This window comes from Microtus oregoni, unplaced genomic scaffold (genome assembly GCF_018167655.1).
Source record: "Microtus oregoni isolate MIOR12 unplaced genomic scaffold, Mior012 000052F_014, whole genome shotgun sequence".
NCBI lineage: Eukaryota > Metazoa > Chordata > Mammalia > Rodentia > Cricetidae > Microtus > Microtus oregoni.
The window spans coordinates 3,847-25,036 of NW_024543826.1; the positions used below are offsets into that span (position 1 = coordinate 3,847).

General features: G+C 43.2%; 1 protein-coding gene across 1 annotated transcript; it reads right to left on the minus strand.

Annotated features, from left to right (window-relative positions):
* Positions 1 to 5,196: 5,196 nt before the first annotated feature.
* On the minus strand, positions 5,197 to 11,440 carry LOC121437424 (cancer/testis antigen 55-like). Its single transcript, XM_041637319.1, has 5 exons — positions 11,365 to 11,440; positions 10,315 to 10,499; positions 7,505 to 7,649; positions 6,214 to 6,326; positions 5,197 to 5,397 (listed from the first exon to the last, which is right to left on the minus strand). The coding sequence occupies exons 1-5, from the start codon at positions 11,438 to 11,440 to the stop codon at positions 5,197 to 5,199; spliced, it is 720 nt and encodes a 239-aa protein (XP_041493253.1).
* Positions 11,441 to 21,190: the final 9,750 nt, after the last annotated feature.

The following is a 21,190-nucleotide window of genomic DNA, read 5'->3' on the forward strand; positions in this document are numbered from 1 at the left end:
ATTCATGCCCCCAGCCCCAGAAGAGGTTGCCAGTCTAAAGGCAAGCTAGTCTAACATTAGGAAACAGCACCCTTAAGGGCCCATTCTTCAATCCAACTTTTAATCACTTTAAGTATGTTATAGTGGGTCTGAAGGGTGACTTGAGCAGTATTTGAAAGCTTTGAAGCTCTTCGGCTGAAGGTGCTGCAGAATTTCTTTCATTATTACTACTCTAAGAGGTATCAGTTAACATTAGGCACATATTCGAGGCAGATGCCCTGTTTCATGGAAGAAATCAAAGCTTCACCTCTGAATGCAAACCAAAACATTGTTTGACTTTGCTTTAAAGTTAGGAAGCTTTAGGGGAGAAAGAGAGAAGTCTAATGTGTGTAGGAAATAATCTTTGCCCATTAATTTCTTTTCCATGTCTCCACTAAGGACAGAAGAGGGGATTTAGACCATGTAAAAGCCCACAGTGTGAGGGCATCCCTAGGAAAATAAGAGGGGTCAGCTGGTTTGAAGACTACTGATGATGTGTCCTCCCAGCTGACCTGCTGAAGGAGGTGTAAGCAGCAGTGCCTTGCCTGGTTTAGCTGTGGTTCATTGTGCTTGTAAAACTATGGGCTATCCATCTTGTGGCCTCTGATGCTGCGTCCCACTGCCTAGCCAGAAGGCAAGGGAATAAACACCTCTATTCATCAAGCGAGGACCAAACAGACCGTAACTCTGTTCCTATCTCTCAGAGACAGTAAATTAACTTCATAAGTCATGCTAAGAATATTTATGAAAGTCCTTTCCAAACTCAAAACTCTGATTCTATGATAAACTTCCGGAAAGCTGCTTCTAGAAGAACCCACTTAATATTCTATCCGTTCTCACCTCTGGTTTTCTGTCAAAAGATGCCATCCCCTCTTTCTACCATGGCCTGAGTAGGAGGAGAGAGTTGTTCGTTGTGCCCCTTTGCAAATTCTATGAGTTGATGAATTCTAATTGCTTAGCAGCTGTGCGGCTGTCAAACATGGGGCTGGGAAAGCACTGGGGACTGGCACCAAAGAGTGGGCATATGGAGAGAGGTGTGCCAGTGAAAGCGAGGTTGCTGCCTCCACCTCTCTGCTACCTACTCCCTCCAGGTTCCAGGCAACTTTCCCAGCACTCTGATGCCCTCGAAATCATAGAAATAGCATGGCTGGATGTGGGTTTTCCTGGCCTGCAAAAGGGACAGGAGGAGAGAGAGCCCACCATCTGTTTCTCCTGTACTACTCCACCAGACTTAGGGTTAGTTTTACTCCTGTCTAGAGCTAGGCATCCCACAGACTTAAGAGGAAGATTTCAAATGTGTTATTGCCTTGGAAGTGAGCTAGTAAGAGGAGGAGGTAATGAGGAGATGAGCAAATATTCTTAGTGTTCCCTGGACTGTGAAGGAGAATCTTCGAAAATTATTTATGGATGGTCCTGAGAGCAGCATTCTTCCTCCGGGCTGGAAGTGCTCATGATGGAAAATAGACTTTAATAATGTTTGTGGCATTCAAGAATTACTTTGCAGGCAATCTCCATGACAAGCCTGCTGGTGGGATCTGATGGCAACTCTAGAGGGAGGGAAGAAAAATAGAGCTGTTGAAAGAAATTGGGGCTCAGAAAATGGAAGAAGACAGGCAAGATGACAGGATGATGGATGTAGCATGTGGAGCTGCAGAGGGACTCCCAGGAGAGGATTCCATTAACCAGCCAGGGCAAGGCAGTCAGCAGCGACCTGAAATCAAGGAGCAGTCAAAGAAACCATCATTCCCAGGTTGGCCACCAACACCCAGCAAAGAGCTCATTGGAGGTAATTGCAAGAGAGACAGAATCATCAGACCAGTGCCGGTGTGGTCTAGACAGCAAACCAGTTTGCTCTGCATAGGATTAAATCTTTATTTCTAACTTCGATTATAAAACAGATGGCATTTTTGGAAGCATGGCATACTATGCAGAACCAAAACAGATCCCCAAACCTGGCAACTGGTGGTAACCACTGTTACTATTCAAAGCCCTGGTTTTCCACTGTAAGCCACAGGCGCATATGCGTGCTTTGCCTATGGTGACTGCGTCTGCGGTAAATATGGAAGTGAGGATGTCTCTTTGGCTTCAGTTCCTTCAGATATATATCAAGAAATGGGATTCGTGGATCAATGAATCAACACTAGCTCTATTTTCAACATGTTGAGGAATCTCTCTACTGGTTCCCCTAATGGTGATGCAATTTACTTTCCCAACAATAACATACAAGAATTTCCTTTTTCTGCACTCTGGACTGATGAACAGTCCCTGATGATGTTCTAAACAGAACCAAATATGTTATTTCCTGACACCACTTCTCCTCCTCTAAATAGGCTTTTCCCACCATTAGAAGAGTTAAACAAAAAGTAATCACTCAAAAGTTTGAAAATGCCTCCGAGGCGACATTGGTGTCTCATTGAGAACTAGTGCTCAGTCCATTGGCCTTCCCTCTCCTTGACCAGGCAAGATCTGTTCCTGCCTCCTGATCATTGTACTCACTAGTCTTCTCTCTGCTGGCAAGTTCTTCCTCCTGTCAGCTGAATGGCTCTTTCCCTTGCATTGCTTAGCTCTCGTTGTCAAAGTTCTACAGTAGCGAGCCCTTCCCTATCTCTCTAGCTAAAGCAGTGTTCCTGGCTAGTCAGACTCGGCCTTTGGATACTTCTGAATGTTTTCTCATCATAATCTGACTCTTCTAACTTACTCTTACATTATATATCTACTTTCTTACACAGAATTAGCTCAGATTATCCGGTAGATTCCAGTGACTCTTCCAAAATCACTAAAAAAAGAAGGACTTTTTATTCTGAGGGCCTCCTCCCATGGTTAGTAATTAGGGCCCGGGCATTATCAGGCACGCAATAAGTATCGGTTGTAAGAATGTCTGGTTGTCAACTCCCTCCCCCCATGTACTCCACCAACACTGCCTTCCATCAAGATCAGAACAATGCTGTGTTATGTTGCACCTCAGTAATGGAAGGTAATAATTGTTTTCTCTTCTCAGAGGCCTTTCATATTATGAGCAGGTACAAGCAGCCAACCCGTTACTTGTCTACACCATGCCTCTATTTAACTCTGCCTTTTATTCCTATCAATTGTAAGTATTTATAAATCAGGAATCAAACTTCCCGTAGCATGATGTTACTGTACTATTTTGAAATGTTGCCCCTCTCTAGAGGAAAAGATCTTTCCTGGCTTTTACTTTAAAAATAATTTTTCCTATAATATATTTTGATCATATTCTTTCCCCTCCTGCAGCTCCTTCAAGGTCTTCCTCGTCTCCCTCTCCCTCCAACTTTATGTTCTTTTGTGTCAAAAAGAAATAAAAACAAAATGAAAATCAAAAGAGTCAAGCAAAGATCCAATAGAACAAGATAAGAAAAAAACTAAAGTAAAACACAGAAAAAAATATGGAGTTCGTTTTGTGTTGGCCAAATAGTCTTGGGCATGGGTCTGCCCTGGAGTGTGGCTAATATACCTTCCCAGTATTACGCCATTGAAGAGAAGTGGTTTTCCCCTTGTCTAGCAGGTATCAATTGCAAATAACTTCTTGGTTAGGGTTGGGGCTTTATGTTCACTTCCCCTTCTTAGTCCTGCGATTTTTGTCTGGCTTGAAATTGTGGAGGTCTAAGGCATGCTGTCAGTCTCAGTGAATTTAGATGTACATCAGCCCTGTTGTGTCTCTAAAACATTGCTTACCGTAACGCCATCCAACAGCTCTGGCTCTTACAACCTTTCCACCTTAGGGGAAGAGATCTTAAGGAAGGCAGAAAAAAGAGAGGGTATGGAACACTTGTGACGTGAAAGTAGAAAGGGACACTGTTTGAGAAGAAGAAACGAACAGAGAGGGGGGCAGTGGAATACAAAAATGAATTAGTAAAAAGTATTTTCTCTCTCACACACATGCACACATGCTCGTATGCATGCACATACTTTTGAAAATGCCATAGCAAAACTCATTGTTTATACGATGACTTAAGAATTTAATTAAGAAGGAAGGAAGGAAGGAAAGGAAGGAAGGAAGGAAGGAAGGAAGAAAGAAAGAAAGAAAGAAAGAAAGAAAGAAAGAAAGAAAAAACAAGCATTCTGATTCTGAATTCTGGTCGGGCTAGCCATCCCTATGGTCTTGGCTACCTCTTTCACTCACTTAGTAGTTCAATGAACCAAATAAGCACAATGGTCTTACCTCCTATGTGTGAGAAGGGGATGTCACTGCAGTGAGGAAATTAGATCTCTGTGATTGGGTAGAGGTGAAGCAAGGGGTAGAGGGGTACCAGAGTGGGAGGAGGTATACTAGCAGGAGTGTGCATGCAAATTACATATAGGGGATCAAGATAAATATAACCTAACATTTGATAGAAGGAGCAATGGGGAAGAGGAAATGAGAAAGATAAAATCAGATGTTGAATAAACCCAAGAAGAGAGCAAATAAACAAGCGCAATTTACAGCAAGTTCCGCATACTCCGTGAGTCACCTTGCTCAGTGAAATGCCATCCCAATAGCTGGACCACCCCTGAACATCCTAAATCAAATCAGCCTTTCCCATTAGCATGGCACATTCCCCATAGCATGCCTGTTCTTTACAGCAGCACTACCCCCATAATTGTATACCTATATGTTCTCAGTTTATTGTTCTGTCTCTGCCCATCCCAGCCTGCCACTGGGATGTCCGAGCCGTACTCTCTACCTATTGTTTCCTTAGTAAGTATTGACTGAATGAATGAAACTTCCAAGGCATAACATAAAGCCTTCCAAGGGGCCTCTGCTTGGTATGATGCATGCAAGTGGGAAAACCTCAATCCCTCCACCATACTGTGTTATGGCGTGATCCCAGGAGTCATATGGAAATAGAAATATTCTGTTTCTAATTGCAAGGCTCTCCGATAGAAATACTAATGGTAACTTGTAATTTTTATTGCATATACTCCTATGTTTTCTTCTTTTTTCTCTATCATTCTATAATGCATTAAAACCCACAGAAAAGACTGGCCCTTGAGTCCTGTGAATTTCGCCTCTTTTGATAATAAAAACCCTGAAGGGTTGATTAAAGGCCAAACAAAATTTTGCTTAGTACCAATCTCCTGCTCTGTTAGGAAATCATCAAAATAACTGGGCAGTTTATTAATGAAAACTGGCTTCCCCTCTGATTCCAGGATGATGCTAGTAATCCGGCTGTCCTAAAACTAAATGTCAATACACATGTCCACTGGGACCATTGATACTGCCCTCCAAGAACAGTTTGGTTGAATGCTGTCCACAGCAATTACATTCACAATGTCGTACAGCCCTGGAGTATAGTCTTTAGGCTTCTGGAGAAAGTCCAAGGTGAAAAAGATGATGTCGTCTACCACGCCAGTTCTTCCATCAATACTGGTCACACAGACCTATGATGAGAAATGAAGACACTGAGTATGGAGAAGCAGAGCCCACCACAGATGACCCTCAACAACCCCTTGGCTCTCATCAGCAGGTCCCTTGGCCCATCACTGATTCTCATCCTAGACACACAGGGAATACCTGAAAACTGTATCGACACATTCTATTCCTGTGTGATGAGAAGACATGTCCCTCAAGCTACCCAAGGTGGCCCCACACTCTATCTCCCGTGTGATGAGAGGATGTGCCATTCGTGTTAACCAATATGGTCACACAGTATACCACCCTGACTTTACATCTAATTCTCAGGCTGTACCGACCATGGTCTTACCCACCTTTATCAGCAGGCTGAACACCTCAAACCCAGTGCACTCAACGTTTACCCACAATTGCCTCACAGTCAAGGTGCTTTCTAACTGCTGTTCACAGAACATCCTAACGTCAAGTAAAGCACACAGCCTAGGAATTAAGTATGTGTATATTCTACATTATTTTCTATTATTTCTCTTTTCTTTTTTTTTTTTTGGATTTTTCGAGACAGGGTTTCTCTGTAGCTTTTTTGGTTCCTGTCCTGGAACTAGCTCTTGTAGACCAGGCTGGCCTCGAACTCACAGAGATCCGCCTGCCTCTGCCTCCCGAGTGCTGGGATTAAAGCCGTGCACCACCACCACCTGGCCTATTATTTCTTTTTTAATTCACATTCGTGAATGTGTCTACTTTTGCAGGGGATATACTGCCAAACAAAATTCTGAGAAAGAAAGTTATCAGGAAGGAAGGATAGGCAGTTACCTACCCATGACAAGGGCAACATGGAAGCAAATTACCTCATCCATATTCTGGGAGTTTAGCAGGCTCACAGAGTGAATAGTGATGTTTGAAGTACCTGGCTTCAAGGAATACTCAACCAGCAACAAGTCCCCTTTAAAGGGCAAAAATCCTAAAACAGCCAAGAAAATTAGAAGGGTAAATATTATTGCGCTCAGGTCATGTCACATTACCTAAGGCCCTTTGTCACTGCAATAGGATGACCAACATTTCCGGAATGTAAAGTCACTTTTCCAAATGCTTATAGATACCTTTTGGACAGGTATGGTGGCTTGTGCCTTTAATGCCATCACTCCAGATGCAGAGGCAGGTGGATCTCTGTGAGTTTGAGGCCAGCCTGGTCTACAGAGTGAGTTCCAGGACAGGTTCCAAAGCAACACAGAGAAACCCTGTCTCAAAAAACAAAAGATAAAATAAAACCCATCACAGATACCTTGAATATCTTCCTACAATAAGGGAAGTTTATAATCCTTTAAACACTGCTTTTTCTACCTTCATTAACAGTCAGATATTGACAACTAAGAACTGTGTGTCTCAGAGAAAGCAATTTGTTAGAATCACTGGTATTCCTCTTCAAATAGCCACATCTCCATTTGGAGAGGCAGCCAGGAACATTTGTAGAAGCAAATTGCTGAATCTGAGTACCTCCCAGTGTACCTAGGCTAAAGTCAAAGTCAGAGGGTCTGACTGTTGAGACTAACAGTGTTTTAGAACAAGGACACATAGAGAAGAGGTGGAGAGAAAAGGAACAAGAACTATTTGCACCCTGGCTTTGCAGTGATTGAAGTATTTTTTATGTAAATCCCTTGCATGCTTAATGTGTTCAGTGGCTAGAAATTGAATGTAGTCAGATGTGCTGGCAAAAGTTTATAATCTCAGTCCTGGAGAGATGGCTCTGTAGTAAAGAGCTCCTGGTGCTCTAGCAGAGGTTGGGTTCCCAGCAACAACATGGTGGCTCAGAACCATCTGAAACTCTAGTTTCAGGGGACCCAAGACCCTCTTCAGCCCTCTTTGGGTACCAGGCACACACACAGTACACATATGTGCATGTAAATACTCATAGACATAAATAAAAATTAAGAATATTGCTACTGGTAGGTCCACCATGTTCCAGGGGAAGCCTTCACATCCTTGAATGTATAAGTAGTGCAGATTGGACTTGATCAGTGAATAAGGAGAGGACACAAAGTTGGGTGTATAGGGAAGAGGGGTGGGCTCGGGGGAGGAGATGAAAATGGTCAAAGTTCATTATATAAAGTTCTTAAAGAACTAAAAAAATGCAAACCATACCTCCAGAAAGTAGTTGCATGGGGAAAAATGTTTCCTTGCTTATGAAGATGTTGTCCCGTGTTGCGTAAGTCACACACTTAATGCAAAGTCTTTTGTCAAATTCTGATGGTTCAATACCATAGATAGGATCAGACATGGCTTTTACCTATAATACAAGGAGACAGTGATTGCAGCTAAAATAACAATTACAAGCAGATGTTTGTATATGCAAATGATTCACCATCAAAACGATGGCAACTTAACAAGTTGGTTTGTCACAGTTGTAAGGACTTTGGGGACATACGACTCCTGTCAGAGACAGAGTGCTTTATTTTTCACATCAAAACAGACCAGATTCATCAGAAATCATTTAAATGACAGCTTTCAATAAGATATATCATCATGGACATGAGAAGATGCATAAACTGTCTGTGCCTGTTCCATGGTTTGGTAAATGTATTCCAAAAATAAATTGCTCACCTATGTTGAATGCATTCACATTTCCCACTCTACAGAAAATCACAGATATACTCTACCTTGAAGAAGTTCAGAGTTTTCCTGGAAAACTTGTATTCTGCCAGTTCTATTTTTTTAACCTAAGAAATATGATTAATGGGGCTGGAGAGATGGCTCAGAAGTGAATAGCACATATTGGTTCCAGATGACCTGAGTTTGTCTCCAAGCACCCATGCTAGGCAGCTCATAATGCCATAAGCTCTACCACACTAGTGCTAATGCTGTCTGCAGGCATCTATACACAGGTGGCATAAACCCACGGGGACACATGTATACATGTTTAAAAATAAAGTAAATCTTTAAAAATAGAAATAACATGAACAAAGAGAAGAATAAAGATATATCTTCAGGCTTAAGAAAAGATTTTAATATTCTATTGCCCTTCCCAGTCAAATGATCCAATGTGCAGTACAGGGCCACTACATACAACAAGTTACAAAGCAAGATGTGGATCTGATGGAGGTGGGACTTGTATCTTATCTGTTGCTTTCATTGGTTAACTAATAAAGATAACTGCTTGGCCTGATAGGACAGAAAATTAGGTAGGCGGAGTAGACAGAACAGAATGCTGGGAGAAAGAGGCCGAGTCAGGCAGTCACCATGATTCTCCCACCTGACACAGCCGCAGGTTAAGATCTTCCCTGGTAAGCCACCTCGTGGGCTACACAGATTATTAGAAATGGGTTAGATCAATATGTAAGGGCTAGCCAATAAGAGGTTAAAACTAATGGGTCAAGTAGTGTTTAAAAGAATACAGTTTCCGAGTAATTATTTCGGGGCATAAGCTAGCCATGCGGGCGGCCGGGTGCCGGGGATGCAGCCCCGCTGCTCTTATTACTACGTGGATCCTTGTCTTAGGACCGTATGTCAAAAACAGGGTGATTGAATGCTTGCATGTTTGCACTTATATACTCATACAGCTTTTAGAAAGAAACAAAACCAACCCAAGACACAGTGCATGGGGCTTGTAATCCTAGCAATTGGAATGAAGAGACTAGTAGAACGACTGTGAATTTGAGGTCAGTGAAGGCTACATGATGAATTCCAGGCATATGATAAACAGATTAAGAGCCTGTCTCCTAAAACAAGAATAGATAAAATGGAAAAGAAATGAATGTTTGCATAAATTGTGAATTGACATTAGCTGTACAATTCTTGATAAAACAAGAAGATACAATGAGAATACTTATAATATGTTAAAATTATACATAAAATCAAGAAAACAGAGCATTAAGTAAAATAATGGGAAGAAGCATGAACATTTTTCCTAACAAAGATAGATATTTTTTCCTAGCATGGAAAGAGCTATTATGAATTTAACTAATGAGAAGAACAAAAAGAGAAAATTGCTACTTTATCACTAAGATTTAAAGAAATTTGAGAGGTAGGAAATTGTCTTGGTGGGTGAAGTGCTTACTGTGCAACCATAGGACCTAAATGCTGATTCCCAGAACCTCCACATAAAAGCAAGATATGGTGGAATCCATCTGTAACCTCAGTCCTGAAGGTAGAGACAGACAGATTCTGTAACTTTCTGAACAGTTCAGAATAGCCCTAACAGTGAGCTCCAGGTTCTGGGAGAGACTGTCTCTAAATATAAAGGGGCATGAGTAACTGAGAAAAACATGCCAGTGTTGAACTACGACTTCCACACATGTCTGCATGCTGATTCCACATGCATACAACACATGCAGGCAACACACACATATAGAAACCAAAAAATAAAAATTTTTATAATTTGAAATATTATAAATCTATATTAGTTCTCATTTTACAATAATAAAATATACAATTATTTTTATAATAGTTTAATAATAGAAATTAATAATCTATGTTTACCAATGCTGGCAAAAGGCTTTTATATAACCTGTTGGTGAGATAATCAATTTAGATAGTATAGCTAAAAGAAATTTAAAGTCATCCAGTGGTATGTAAATAGTGGACATTTGTGTGTGCTAAGTAGATCTTAATTGGTGTATTTAAAAGTATGGTGCACACAGGGCTGCTCGTGCTAATTCTACTAGTTTGAATGCATAGGATAGAAAGCAGCTTTCACTAAGAGATGCAAGCTACGGAGTGGGGGGAGGGAATAGAATGACCATAATTTACTATGTTGTTCAAATACTAGGAGAAGAGATGCAAAAGATTTAGGAACAGAAAAACATCACTGCAGTTGAATTTTAGAGCATCAAGTCTTCTAAACTCAAAGGAGAAGGTCAACTTTGACCCTATGTCCACAATGTTGCTTGTCTTAATCCAAGAGGAATAATCAAAATGCCATTACTGTGAGGGAATGTTAGCAAACTCAGGCTTACTTTGATGGTTTTCACTGCGTGAGTTGTTTCATCCTCTTCTATAAGAGCAATGACGCTCATTCCAACATTCACTGGAACATTTCCACATACCATGTCAGGATTAAAGAAGATGGTTTCATTAATCCAGCCATAGTCGGGGCAGAGATGGGTCACAATTCCTCTGACAGACTTCAGCTTGAAGTTATCTATGAGACAGGTAAACCAAGGTCACACTGGCTCCCATCAAATACAAGCGACACACAAGTCCTACTCTGACCAGCTGTGCAGATGTGAGCACATATTGTCACTTCTCTGAACACAGTAACCATTTCTGCTCCCTAAGGTTGTGACTACCGAATGACACCTCCATGGCATCTGTGGGTGACCTGTCCCAGAGAGCACAAGTGCAGCAGCGCTCATCTTCCCTGCTCAGGAAGCTCTGGGAACCCCCACTATTACTAGGGCAAGCCTGCCTGCCTCATCACCAGCAGCAAATGCATAGCCCTGGCTCTAAACTCTGACAGAGCATTAAAAGGTCTGAGCAGATGTAAGGACATGTTTCCAAATTGCCTTTTATTGGTCACAAGCACGATGGGTAAGTAATGTTTGGGGATCTGGCTCCAGTATCCTGCTGGGACAACCGGCCACCTTCCTTCATGGTACCCTCCCTATGACTGACTCCGCCCCCTGGCATCAGATAGTGTGTACTTGGGAAACAAGGCCACATTCACTCTCAACGTGAGATGCGCCCCTTCACTGGGGACTACACAGAGGCATCTTGCCTGGGAAAGGCAGAGACAGTACAGCCCACAAAGACTCGTGTCACGTGTCCTTTGAGTTCATCCAAACAGCTTCCTGCCTTGGCACACCAACGGAACTTAGGGAGAGTTCACTGTTCGCCTAACCGCTTGGCAACTTAAGGACCCTCAGACTTAACCGCCACAATGCATGGCGGCCGGTCCCTCCCCGCTATTCAAGCCCCACAGAACCTCATGGTGGAGAAGACCCTTTCTGAGGAGTCTTCTTAGGTGGGGGATACGGGGAGAACGACTCTCAGAGCCAAAGGATTACCTTGAATCTGGAGTTTTCCATCAGATTCTGCCCGCCTCCAAAAGAAATTTAAAATACCGCGCAGAATTCTCTGCATAGTTGCCACCGGCCTGGGCAACCCAGCGGCTTTCTGATGAGGCTTGAGATCTCCTGACCCACAGGTTTGCTTCCTCGGCCTCCCTGAGTTGGTAGCTAACAGCTAACCACCAACTTGAGGAGAGCCTCGGACAGGGTCCCTCCTCTGCTGCTTCCAGGTTCCTGTGTGTGCCCTCTCCAGGGAGACTGCACGAGGTCACTAATGTCCAGCCAATGAGACGCAAGGCTTTGTTGATGTCACGGCTATACATAACGACTGACGCTGAGCTGGGAAATTTAGCCCCGCCCCCCACACAAGAGAACCAATAGAAAAGTCTATGGAAATTTCAAAAGTTGGCCCTTAGTACGGGTACCCGGAGTGTGTGGCTACCTATTTAGCGTTTCTGCTTTGTACGCTTTCAGGTTCATTTGGACTTTTTGGCTTTGGTGGGTTTTTTTCGTTGTTTTTTTTAAAGTTCTTTGGGTGAGAATTTATTGATTTGAGATGGTTCCTTCTTATTATTGTAAGCACTTAAGTTTAAACATCCCTTGGCTCACTTTTTATCACTCTATTCCGTATATTTTGACATAACATAACTTCTTTCAACACTAAGTGTACCAAAACTTCCTTTGATGTGCTTGTCATTAGATAGGTTATAACTGTATCCTTAATTTCCTTTTCATTTTTTATTCCATTGTTTGGATTCTTCTTTTCCTTTAGATTCCATTTCTCAGATTGTTTCTTGCCTTTTGTCCATTAAATTTTTAATTGAATATAGATCACCTATTATCTTACATTAGAACAGTGAGAATCTTATTTGAATATTTTATTTTATCAGACAATTGCCCGGATTTAGTTTACCATGCAGGGTCTTTATTTCTTTCACTGAAAATTCTTTCAGTATAAGACAGATGATTCTTTGTCCCCTTTGATATTAATTTGATTTTTGGATTTTCTGATTCTGCTGGCTGCCTTTGAATCTTAGCTGGCACTATTTAAATGAATGGAAGATAGTTCTACAGCACAGTGTATCTCTCATTAGGAATGAAGGAATATCATACCCATTGAGTTAAAGAGATTTCATAGGGCTGATGAAATGCTGTAATGGTTTCTTTATTCAAGTTCTTCCTCTTTCCCCCCAATATCTCATGTATAAAAGAAGGGATTATAACGATTGTGACATTAAAGAAGCTTCTAGCTCATTACCTGGAGTGTGTCTGGGTCTTTCATGCAATTATGCTTATATACATTTGTTTCTGTCATTCACACTTGGACAGAGTCCCCACGCCAGTATGAAGAGCACATACCTCTCCCGGCTGCTCACTCTGGACAGATCCTTACTGATGCACTATGCAAGTTATGTTTTTTGGCCTGATGTAATCAGAAGTTTTCCTATTCAGGACAGGAAAAGCAGTAAGTCTACCTGAACAGACTTCTCTTGTTATTTTGAAAGTGGAAAACCTGAGTCTGAATCGTGCTTTTTTGAAAATTCCTGAACTAGGCATTTTGCCTGAATACAGAATGTGCTGCACACTGCTTGACAGATGACCACAGTCTTGTCCCTGATGACAAGAAATCCTGGCCATTCATCTCCCTATGGCAAAAATCATTAAGAAGGGGTCAGATAGTTGGCTCTGAAGATGAGAGTACTTGCTCATCCACGTGGTGGCTCACAATGATCCATAATCTCCATATGCCATCTGCTTCTCCACAGGTACCTGCTATATGTGGTGCACATAAGTACAAGCAGGCAAAAAAACCTACACAAAAATTAAATTATTATTTAAACGAGAAAATGATCAAACAGGAATTTATCCAAAAGCTCATACAAAGAAATAAACACAAGAAAACAAGAAAATATGCTCTATAGTTTTATATATACATATATATATATATATATGGCAAGTAAAAACCAAAGCACAGTAAGAAATATTGATAATATTCAATAATTAGCTGAGCATCGTAGCACAGACCTAAAATTCCAGTGCTTGGGTGGTAGAGGGAGGAGGATCAGGAGTTCAAGCCCACTTTAGCTATATAGAAAGTTTAAAAGCCTCTTTCAAATGTACAGAAAAAGAATGTGTGCTGAAGAGATGGCTCAATGGTTAGGAGAATTTACTTGCTCTTACAGAGGACCAGGTTCAGTTCCCAGAATCCAAGGGCTAGTGTAGTGATACTTTGTGTTCTAACAAGGCAGAAGTTTTGATGCAGATGCAGATGCAGATGGGTCTCTGTGAGCTCAAGGCTACCCTGGGGTACACAAGATTAATCTAGTCTTAAAGAGAGTTAGAGCCAGGCAGTGGTGGCTTTTAATCCCAATACTTGGGAGTCACACACATTTAACCCCAGCACTTGGAAGTCACACATGTTTAACCCCAGCACTAGGGAGGTGGAGACAGGAAGGTATATGGCTGGGCTGAGAGAGGAAAATGAGGAAGGAGGAGACAGGAGCTTGGATGCAGTCTGAGGTTTCGTTGAGATAGCAGGCAGTCTGAGGATTTGTAGAGATAGGGTTGACCCTTGGTCTGAGCATTGGTAGAGGTCAGAACTCTCTAGTGGCTGACTGTTCTGCTTCTCTGATCTTTCAGCTTTCGCCCCCTAACATCTGCCTCTGGGTTTTTATTATTAAGAACAGTTAGAATTTTTGCTACAGGGTAGTTCACAACCACCTGTGACTTCAGTTACAGGGGGATCTGATGGAGTCTTCTGACTTATTTGGGCAAGTATATGATACACATACATACATGCAGGCAAAACATTCATACACATAAAATTACTAGACAAATATGTTAAATAATGAGAAAATGTACCATATATCCCAAAAAGCTAGAAAACAGGGCTACTGGTGAAAGACAGCTGAATTTAGATTGTCTGCTCTATGAGCCCCATTTTCTAAACAAAATCTTTTGTAAGCTAAACATTAGGCCGAAGCAGACAACATTTGTGTTTTGTATAAAACCCTGTCTCAGTGTCGATGGCTGGGACAAACACCATGACCAAAAGCAACTCGAGGAAGAAAGGGCTTTTATCAGTTTACAACTCTCTGGTTGTACTCCATCACTGAGGGAAATCAGGACAGCAACTCAAGAAGGGCAAGAACCTAGAGACAGGAACCACAGCAGAGGCCATGAAGGAACATTGCTTACTGTCTTGCTGTCCTTCTGGAAAACAGAATTTGGCAGAAAATACAAAAATAAAATCAAAACTGAAGACCTAAATCCATGCTTTGAAATCTGCCATTGATAACATATATAACCCAGTGGAAATCAAGTTCTACATTGCAATTTAAAAAATTATATGTTTATTTTTACTGTATGAATATTTTTCTTGTATCTATCTCTGTTTGCCATGCATGTACCTGGTCCCTGTGGAGGTCAGAAGAGGGCATCAGATCCCCTGGAACAGGAGGTACACGTGACTGTGAGCCACTGTATGGGCGCTGGGAATCAAATTTAGGTCCTCTGTAAGAGCAGTCACTGCTCTTAACCTCTGAGCCATCTCTCCTCTCCAACTGTTATGGATTTGTTGCAGGTTCCCAGCAGCTTGCTGCAGGGTCGAGACCAGCGGCAGGTCCACAAACCAAGGTGGCTGCTCCCCTGGGCGTCCCCGGAAGCTAGCCATGTGGGCAGCAGGTGGGCAAGGGGCAGCCAGATAGACACACCATGCAAATGGTTTTGCTGCAAGCTGCTGGGGTCCCAAAAGCGGCCAGTCCCAAGCAAGGACAGTGCATGAGACCACACAGCAGGTCTCTATGTGACTGCAGTGGGCAGGCCAGAGAGACTGATAAACATACCATGTAAAGTAAAGTTAGATATTTATTAGGTGGGTCATGGAGGGGAAGGAAAAGGGGGAGAAGGGGAAAGAAAGAGAGAGAGAGAGACAGACAGACAGACAGACAGACAGAGAAGGGAAGAGGGAGGGAACCAAAAAAAGCCAAGATGGTGAGGAAGGGAGAGAGGCTGCAGGAAGTGGGCATGACTTGTCTCTTAAAGAGACAGCATTACATTCCCACCTCTTTTTATGATAAAAAGCAGGCGATTAGGCACCACAGGTGGAAGGAATTGGGGCAGCAGATTCTTAAGACTTCTTGCTTATTTGTGGGTGTCGTCTTTGGGGGGGGGTGAGAACCTGAGAAGGCTGGGTGCTGGCCACATCCTGGCACAGCTGGTCTCTTTGATCCTGTCTGGTGATTGTGGTATGGAAATGTCTGGTGTCTCTTATACCTGGTTAAGGTATTGGCGGAACAGAGGACAAAGTTAAATTAAGGGAAAAAAAATTAGGACCAGGGAATTGAGGGGGATATATCTGTCTTGTTTAAGGTGGATCCTTCAATTCGGCTCCCTGGAACTCATAAGAATTCTTTGGGTTTGTGAAAACAGAAGTTTTAGACATATGCATTGTATAAACAGTAGCGTATTTATGTTATAATGACTGTGACAGATATTTTTGCACAATGGAAAGTATTTCTAAGACTATGGAAGGAAGCATGAGAGATATTTGACCTGACATTTGTTTGGTGAGGTTGTCCTTTTTTTAACTGGCAAAACCTTTCAGCTATCAAACTGCATCAGAGATCTTTGAGAAGGACAAAATTTTACTTGAGTTATTAATTAAAAAATGGCAGAGAACTTACTTGGTTGGCACCCAAAGTTACTCTTTAGGGTCATCCATGGTCGCTGAAGGTTGCATTTGCCTTTTGCTGTTTAGCACAGGGCCTGCCAGGCTCCAGAAGATCCTGTGGGCTGAGAAATCTGTAAGAAGACAAGCCTACCATGACCTGAGCAGCTAGGCTGTTGATTCCAGCAATTCTGTCCACATCTGGAGATCTTCAGTTTAGATGAAAGGCAGTTTTTCCCAATGGTCAGTGCTCGGCAGTTGAAACGAACTGTGGATGAACATTGTTGTGTGTCCATTTGTCTTCTGTCTTCTTTGGAAGAAGCAGAGTGCTGTTGCCAGAAGCCAAACTGTCTTTTTGTTATGAAAAGTTTAATGATTAAATATTTAAATATCACATTCCTCAGATCTCTGAGCAGTTGAGGGCTGTTTATTAGGTATAATTACAGTATAGAATCCACCTGGAGAACTGCGTCTGAGCTTGATGCATTGGCTCTTAACGGATAATATTTACACTCATAAAAAGGCAGAAAGCAGAAAAAACTGCTTGCAATAGAAGGTTAATGGCAGAACTGACAACAGAAGAGAACAACTTAATATATTTTAAATAAGGGTTGGATTAAATATAAGGTATTTTTTGTGAGATACTTAAAAGTAGATACCAGTTTAAAACATGAGACTCATTATTTTTGTAGTCTGAAATGAGATGTAATGAAAAATTATAACATTAAGTATAGGTGTATTTAAGTTACATGTATGATTACACACAGAGAGAGTGAACAGGAATTGGGCAAAGTGGATGCTCTTGGTGGACCCTACCAAAGGCAAGCCACTGTGCAAAACATATGTAACAAAGTCAACAAGGGGAATTTAGTGAAAAAAAAATAAGTAAACCGGGGAACAAGACAGGACATGCTTTAGTAAAGACGGGAGAACTTGGTCACCTGACCTGGCTTAGCCAGGATGGTAGTGAAGTCACCTGACCCCAGTCAAAATGGCAGCAGCCACATGTTGCATGGAAAAGTCAAAATTTTTGAGCTGCAGGGATTTTAAGCTTAATAACAGAGACCTAGAAGTATGATTCACCCCGTGGCTGAGCCACCATGCCACAAGCTGCAGAGGGGAGCAAACGGCTGGAACCAAAAAAGCTGCACCATGCCATGGCTGGAACTGAAAAAGCCAGCTGGAATTTAAAAAACCCTGGGGACTGACATGGATAGCTTGCTACCCATAGCTAAAATTGTGAAAACCTGTGAAATGGCGACACCACAAGGCCTATAACAGGGACGTCTCCCCCCATAGGTGGGATGCAAATCAGAGTGAACACTGAAGGACCTGTGAGCTGGGCATCCCCTGACCCTGGGTGGGGTGCTATGGCCTGGCTGGATCCCATCAGGGTAACTCAGAAGGCAGAGAGGCCAAAGGCCACTCCAAGCAGCCTTTTACAGTGAGGGGAAAAAAGAAAAAAGAAGAAATGGGGAAAAAAGGAAGAATCTGAGGGACCCTGGGTCCCCAGTCAAATGCACCATACAGAGTGTGCAGTGTTAGAGTGGGCTGACTGACCTTGCGTCAGTCCAAACACAATTTTAGTTAAGGGAAGCAACCAGAGCAGAAGCGGGGGTAGACTCACCAATTGAAGCCTGGAAGCTGGTGGTGGGAGTAGGAAAAAACCCTGGTTCAGGATCCCAATCTCTAGAGAGGCACTGGAGTGGAAGGCCTATCCAAGTCACAGCACCAAATAGTATAGATTTGTTGCAGGTCCCTGGGAGCTTGCTGTAGGGTTGAGACCACTGGCAGGTACACAAACAAAGGTGGCTGGTCCCCTGGGGATCCCTGGAGGCTAGCCATGTGGGCAGCAGGTGAGCAAGGGGCAGACAGATAGGCACACTACGTGGATGGGTTTGCTGCAAGCAACTGGGGTCCCCAAAGCGGGCAATCCGATGCAGGAACAGCACACGAGACCATGAAGCAGGTCTCCATGTGACTGCAGTGGGCTGTCAAGAGAGAGACATATAGGCACACCATGTAAAGTAAAGTTAGATATTTATTAGGTGGGTTGTGGAGTGAAAAGAAAAAGGGGAGAAGGGGAGAGAGGGAGAGAGAGGGGGAGGAAGGGGGAGGGAAGAGAGAAAGAGAAGGCAGAGAGAGGGGAACAAGAGAGAGCCACGATGGCAAGGGAGGGAGGGAGGCTGCAAAGAGTGAGCATGGCCTGTCTCTTAAAGAGACAGCATTACACCAGCCGCACAATTTTTTAATATGGCAAGAAAAAATATAACCGGAACCTACCTGCAAAGGGCCAAATTTATGTAAGAATAAATTAATGGTTAGAAAGGACTACCAGCAAAACAGAAAATGTTTAAAAAATTTTAAAGGAACATTGTTCTTGATTTATGGTGAGTTCTGACCAAGACTAATCTACCTCACTAAATAAAGCTAGGGATACGCATAAGGAAGGCAGCTCCAGCTTTCTGTCTGGAACTCAGGACGATGTAGCCTGTGCCAGTGCAGGGATGGTTCAAACCTATGCGCCTTATTCTTTTGTGTCTTCTGGGCAGAAAGGGCTATCCTTTACTGTAATCATCTGTTCTGTCCCTTTAAAAGACAAGCCACACCTACTCCCATCCCGCTTAAAAGTTTAGCATCTTGCTTTTCTTCCCATCTCTCTGTCTCTCTGTCTCTCTCTCTATCTCTCTCTCTGTCTCTCTCTCTCTGAGAGGCACCTCCCCCCCCCTCTCTCTCTGTACCACCCTCCTCTCTCCATTTTTCCCTTCCCTTCCATAACCCACCTAATAAATTCAAACTTTATTCTATATGGTGTGTCTGTCTTTGCCCACCTTCTGCCCACATGGCTAGCTGCCAGGGACGCCAAGGAGACCAGACTACTTTGAAGACCTATGCATGGTCTTGCTCTCAGGCCCTTGAAAGGAAGCCCACAGAAATTTCTAATGATCATAACATTTACAAGATACTCAGGAGGAACAATTGGGATGTTCAGGGACTGAAGAAGGGTATCTTAGAACCTGGAACTGGTAAGCTACATATTCCCTAGACCAGCAACCATTTTCAGGGCTTCAATGACTTTCAGCAGGTCTCAAGACTCCATAGCATTAATTCTTTCCTGAACTGACTGCAAAACTGGAGGGTGAAGCTGGAAAGATGGCTTAGTTTAAAAGGCTTGGAGCAGTTATAGAGAACTTTAGTTCGGGTCCCAACTGGCTCTCACCGCCTGACACTACGTTCCAGTGGATCCTGCACCCTCTTCTGGCCTCCACAGGTACTGCACACATGCAATGTGCATATAAACAGGCATGCACATGCAAGCATGCACAAACAAGCATGGACACACTCATACATCCAAAGAAAAGGAAAAAAAAGGAAAAGCCAACCTAGATCATGAGTCCCGGTTCTTCCCGAAACCATAGAGACAACAGAGAGATCACTGGGTGTGGCCTCACGAAATACCCCGGAAACACAGCTCATTCCCCGCCCACCCAGAACCGCCCCTCCACGGGGAACCTTTTCTGGGTGGGCACCGTGAACGAGCATGAGAAGAGACATCACATCCGGAGAAAGCAGCCTCTGTGAAGTTGCCTCGACCCTTACGGTAGGAGACAAGCTGAGTTTCCCGTTGGGGAGAGGATTTGGAGAACCTGTTGGCGGGTGGTGAGTGGGGCTCGACTGGTACACAATATTTTTCCATAGCCTTGCAGCAAGTTTGAGCACTGGAAAAAAATGGATTGCCAAAACGGGTGTTTTCGGGTGGACGTTTGAACTCCTTAATCTGCAACTACATTCAAATTTACAGGGAGTACGGGGTGCTTTGCTCGTTTTTCTTATCCACATTATTTTGTCGTTAAGGAGAAACCTTCAGGTACTCCGCAGTTTTCCTGGTAGAGAAGGGAGGGTGACTTGCATAGGCACATAGCTAGACGGGTCCTCCTGGAGGCTAGGTGACTGTAGCAGTCTGCATTTGATCCTTGCTGAAGACAGGTTCCGCTTGATAGAAAATAGAAGTACAGAGAAAATAGTACATATCGAACCTTAATCAGCACCAGGGGATTAGGCCTACCGCATGGTTCATAAGACCGTTTTAAAAGATTTGTTTTATTTTTAATTCTGTGTGAGGGTATGTCCGTGTTGAGTATGCCCAGGGAAATCAGAGGCGCCAAATCCCTCTGGTGTTTGAATTACAAGGAGGTATTAGCCGCCGATGTGGTGGATGGAAGTGGAACTCGCTTGGGTGGGGTGCACTGGAAGAGCAGCAAGCGCTCATAATGGCTGAACCATCTCACCAGCCGCAACACACCATTTAAAAACAAAGAAAAAAGAGAAAGTGAATTTTCTCACTAGCACGCGTGCACGCGCAGGCACGGACGCACGCACGAGGCATGGACGCACGCACGAGCGTAGGCAGTTTCCCCCGCTTGTGACTTGGCGCCCATTCCTGCCTTAAAGGCTTGCTCCTCCCCCTTGCGCTGGATAATGTGTTTGCTCCTTCACATACTTGCTCCTAATCACAAATTTTGGACGGCAGTTCTCTGGGCTTTTTGTTTGTTTTTCTTTTCTTTCTTTCTTTTTCTGTTTCTCTGTGTAACAGTCCTAGCTGTCCTGGAACTCACTCTGTAGACCAGGCTGTCCTCGGGCTCACAGAGATCTGCCTGCCTCTGCCTTGCGAGTGCTGGGATTAAAGGCTTACACTGCCCCTCCCCGTGTCCCCCCCCCCAAGATTCCTTTGCTTTTGTGTGTCCCGCTGGGTCTTTTTCCAGTATCACTTGTTTTGTTCTTCAGAGATCTAGAATGGGACCCCTTGAAAATGAAATTTTCTTAGACAGCTCTGCGTCTGGTGCCATGCAATGCGGGCTTTAGGAATCGAACCTAGATCCTCCATGAAAACAGGAAGTGTTCTTAGATGCAGAGCCATCTCTGCAGGAGGAGCCCCTCCTGCCAAGTGAGTTCCAGGGATCTAACTCAAGCTGTGAGGTTTAGTGGAGAGCTCCTTGACCCGCTGAATCCATTGCCAGTCCCTCATAGGCCATTTTTTAAATTTTTAAAATTTTTTCATAGGTGCACGTTTGGGTCTCTCTGTATGGGGGGAGCAGGGCAGAGTGCCAGCAGAGTCCAGAGAATTGATTGAATTCTTGGATCTTATACAGGCTG